Raw genomic sequence first — 2,075 nt, forward strand, 5'->3', positions numbered from 1 at the left:
TCTCTTTTAAAAAGTTTATGAATCTCCAGTCAAAACCAACAGGGTATGTCAAGTACACCTCTCCTGAAGTGTGATCGCTACACTCCCAAGCAGACCACAGGATGCACACCACCTGGAATGTCCTCAGAAGGCTCTGTCATCGACAGGTAACAGAGTAAAACCCCAGAGTCCTTTCTTTCCAACAAACAGGTATAGATAGGGACAGAAGGGACTATTCAAACTTCGTCTTCTTTCCTTGTGGCTTGTGGTCTCCACCTCCTCCCCGGCCTCCTCGGAAGCCACCTCGCCCTGCAGGGGGAAGGCAAACAGTGAGGCACAGAGCTGCTGGACATCTCTAGGGTGAGTAAACGGGGCAGGGACAGCTATCCTTACCTCCAAAGCCTCCCCGGCCTCTGCCTCCGAATCCACCTCGGCCACCTCTGCCGCCACCCCGGCCCCCGAAGCCGCCTCGGCCACCTCCACGGCCCCCAAAGCCCCCTTCGCCCTTAGGTTTGGCCCAGTCCAAGGTGACTTTGTTTCCATCAATTTCACCATCTTCCATGGCCTCTTTGGCAGCCTTGGCATCTTCCTCAGTATTGAAGTCCACAAAACCAAACCTGGAAAGGCAAGAGAGGACCATCATGACATGCACACTGAGAAGTGCCACAAGTCACAGGTGAGCCAACAGAAGGGGCCTCAGATTAAATGAACAGCCAGAGTGACAGCTACATGGAAGCCCCACTGCATCACCCATGTTTAAACTCAAGCGTGTTTCACAGATCAGCTACGTCCACCTCCACCAAAACAGAGGCTGAAGCAACACTGGCTCTGTGATGTGCTGTTCTTCTCGTGCGAATCCATGACTGCCACCAGTGACAGACAGGAGCTCAATGAGAAGGCGCCAGGCAGGCCTAGCACAGCTCGGCCATCCTTACCCCTTGGAGGAGCCAGTTTCCCGGTCGGTGACAATCCTTGCTCCAATGGAACCATCAAATGATTCCTTTAAGGTCTCTTCAGTTGTTTCCTCAGACAAACCCTTGACGAACAAGGTTTTAGATGGCTCTGGCAAAGAAAAATAAAAACTGTTACTTGAAGCCACAAAGCAGTGACACTACCAGGCCCAGCATGCTTGTTTCAGGAGAAACAGTTAAATGAACCACTAAACGGTGCTTAATTAAAGCAAAAGACTTGTACCAGAAGCTGGGGATATAGCTTGGCAGTACAGTGCCTGCCTGGCAAGTACAAGGTCCTGAGTTCAATTCCCAGTAAAAAAAAAAAAAAAAAAAAACCTTGCACCAATAATGTACCATTTTTATTCTGGTACCAGAGATAGAACACTGGTGCTTTACTACTGAGCTACACTACTCCCAGGCCCCCTTTCCTTGAGCTACAGCCCCAGCTGTCTAGGCAGGACTTGAACTTATGATTCTCCTGCCTCAGGTCGGTCCCCCCCCATACTGGGATAATAAACTTGCACTATACTTCTCTTCCATCAGCACAGGAGTTCTGACCTGCTCCATTTCAGACTTAGGCTTCACCCCTCCTTAAGTAACCTGGTGGTTACTTTGCTTCAGGTCACCATATTGATGCCAAGACACTCAATCTGCATAGCACACTGCAGCTCAGAACTCCTAGACTTACTCCATCCTCCCACCTCAGGCTCCTGAATGTGCCACCTGGCATTCTCACTAATACAGAGCTGAGCTCCTGCCTCTGTTCTTCTAGGGAAAACAGAAGCTACAACAATAGCTAGTAGCTGCCCAGCAGAGGACTGGCAGCAGCACAATCACTGCTGAGTGATGCAGCTGGATCAGAACTTGACTATCTAGAGGAATTTTCTTGAGATTTCATCAAGTTTTTTCTCAGGTAATCAGTCATCATATCCAGTTATCACTCAGCAACAACAGTAGGAGTCGCCCCCAGATCTGTGAGGAAAGCACTGACAGAAGTTCCAGCAAGTGGAGAAAGGTACCACCCCCTCCACAAATCTCAGTAGACTCACGGCTTCTTGCATTAGGTGACCCCCTAGGTCCTTGCAGCTCCAGTCTGATCGTTCTGCCCTCAATTTCCCTTTTATTGCAAGAGTTCAAAGCTTC

The 2,075-nt window shown here is 49.7% G+C and overlaps 1 protein-coding gene and 1 non-coding gene across 2 annotated transcripts in view; both read right to left on the reverse strand.

Annotated features, from left to right (window-relative positions):
• The window catches only part of Ncl (nucleolin), a 10,002-nt gene continuing 7,927 nt past the window's right edge, over positions 1-2,075 (reverse strand). Inside the window, exons 9-12 of the mRNA XM_023722064.1 lie at positions 1,982-2,071; positions 915-1,041; positions 373-596; positions 1-288 (exon numbers count right to left, since the gene is read on the reverse strand). Coding sequence (XP_023577832.1) covers positions 212-288; positions 373-596; positions 915-1,041; positions 1,982-2,071 — 518 coding nt within the window. The 3' untranslated portion in view covers positions 1-211. The remainder of the gene's footprint in view (positions 289-372; positions 597-914; positions 1,042-1,981; positions 2,072-2,075) is intronic.
• Positions 1,785-1,865, reverse strand: LOC111818384. The gene has a single exon (XR_002822386.1). It is a non-coding gene; the product is annotated as a small nucleolar RNA SNORD20 (small nucleolar RNA).

This window comes from Octodon degus, unplaced genomic scaffold (assembly GCF_000260255.1).
Source record: "Octodon degus isolate 3935 unplaced genomic scaffold, OctDeg1.0 scaffold00089, whole genome shotgun sequence".
Classification (NCBI taxonomy): domain Eukaryota; kingdom Metazoa; phylum Chordata; class Mammalia; order Rodentia; family Octodontidae; genus Octodon; species Octodon degus.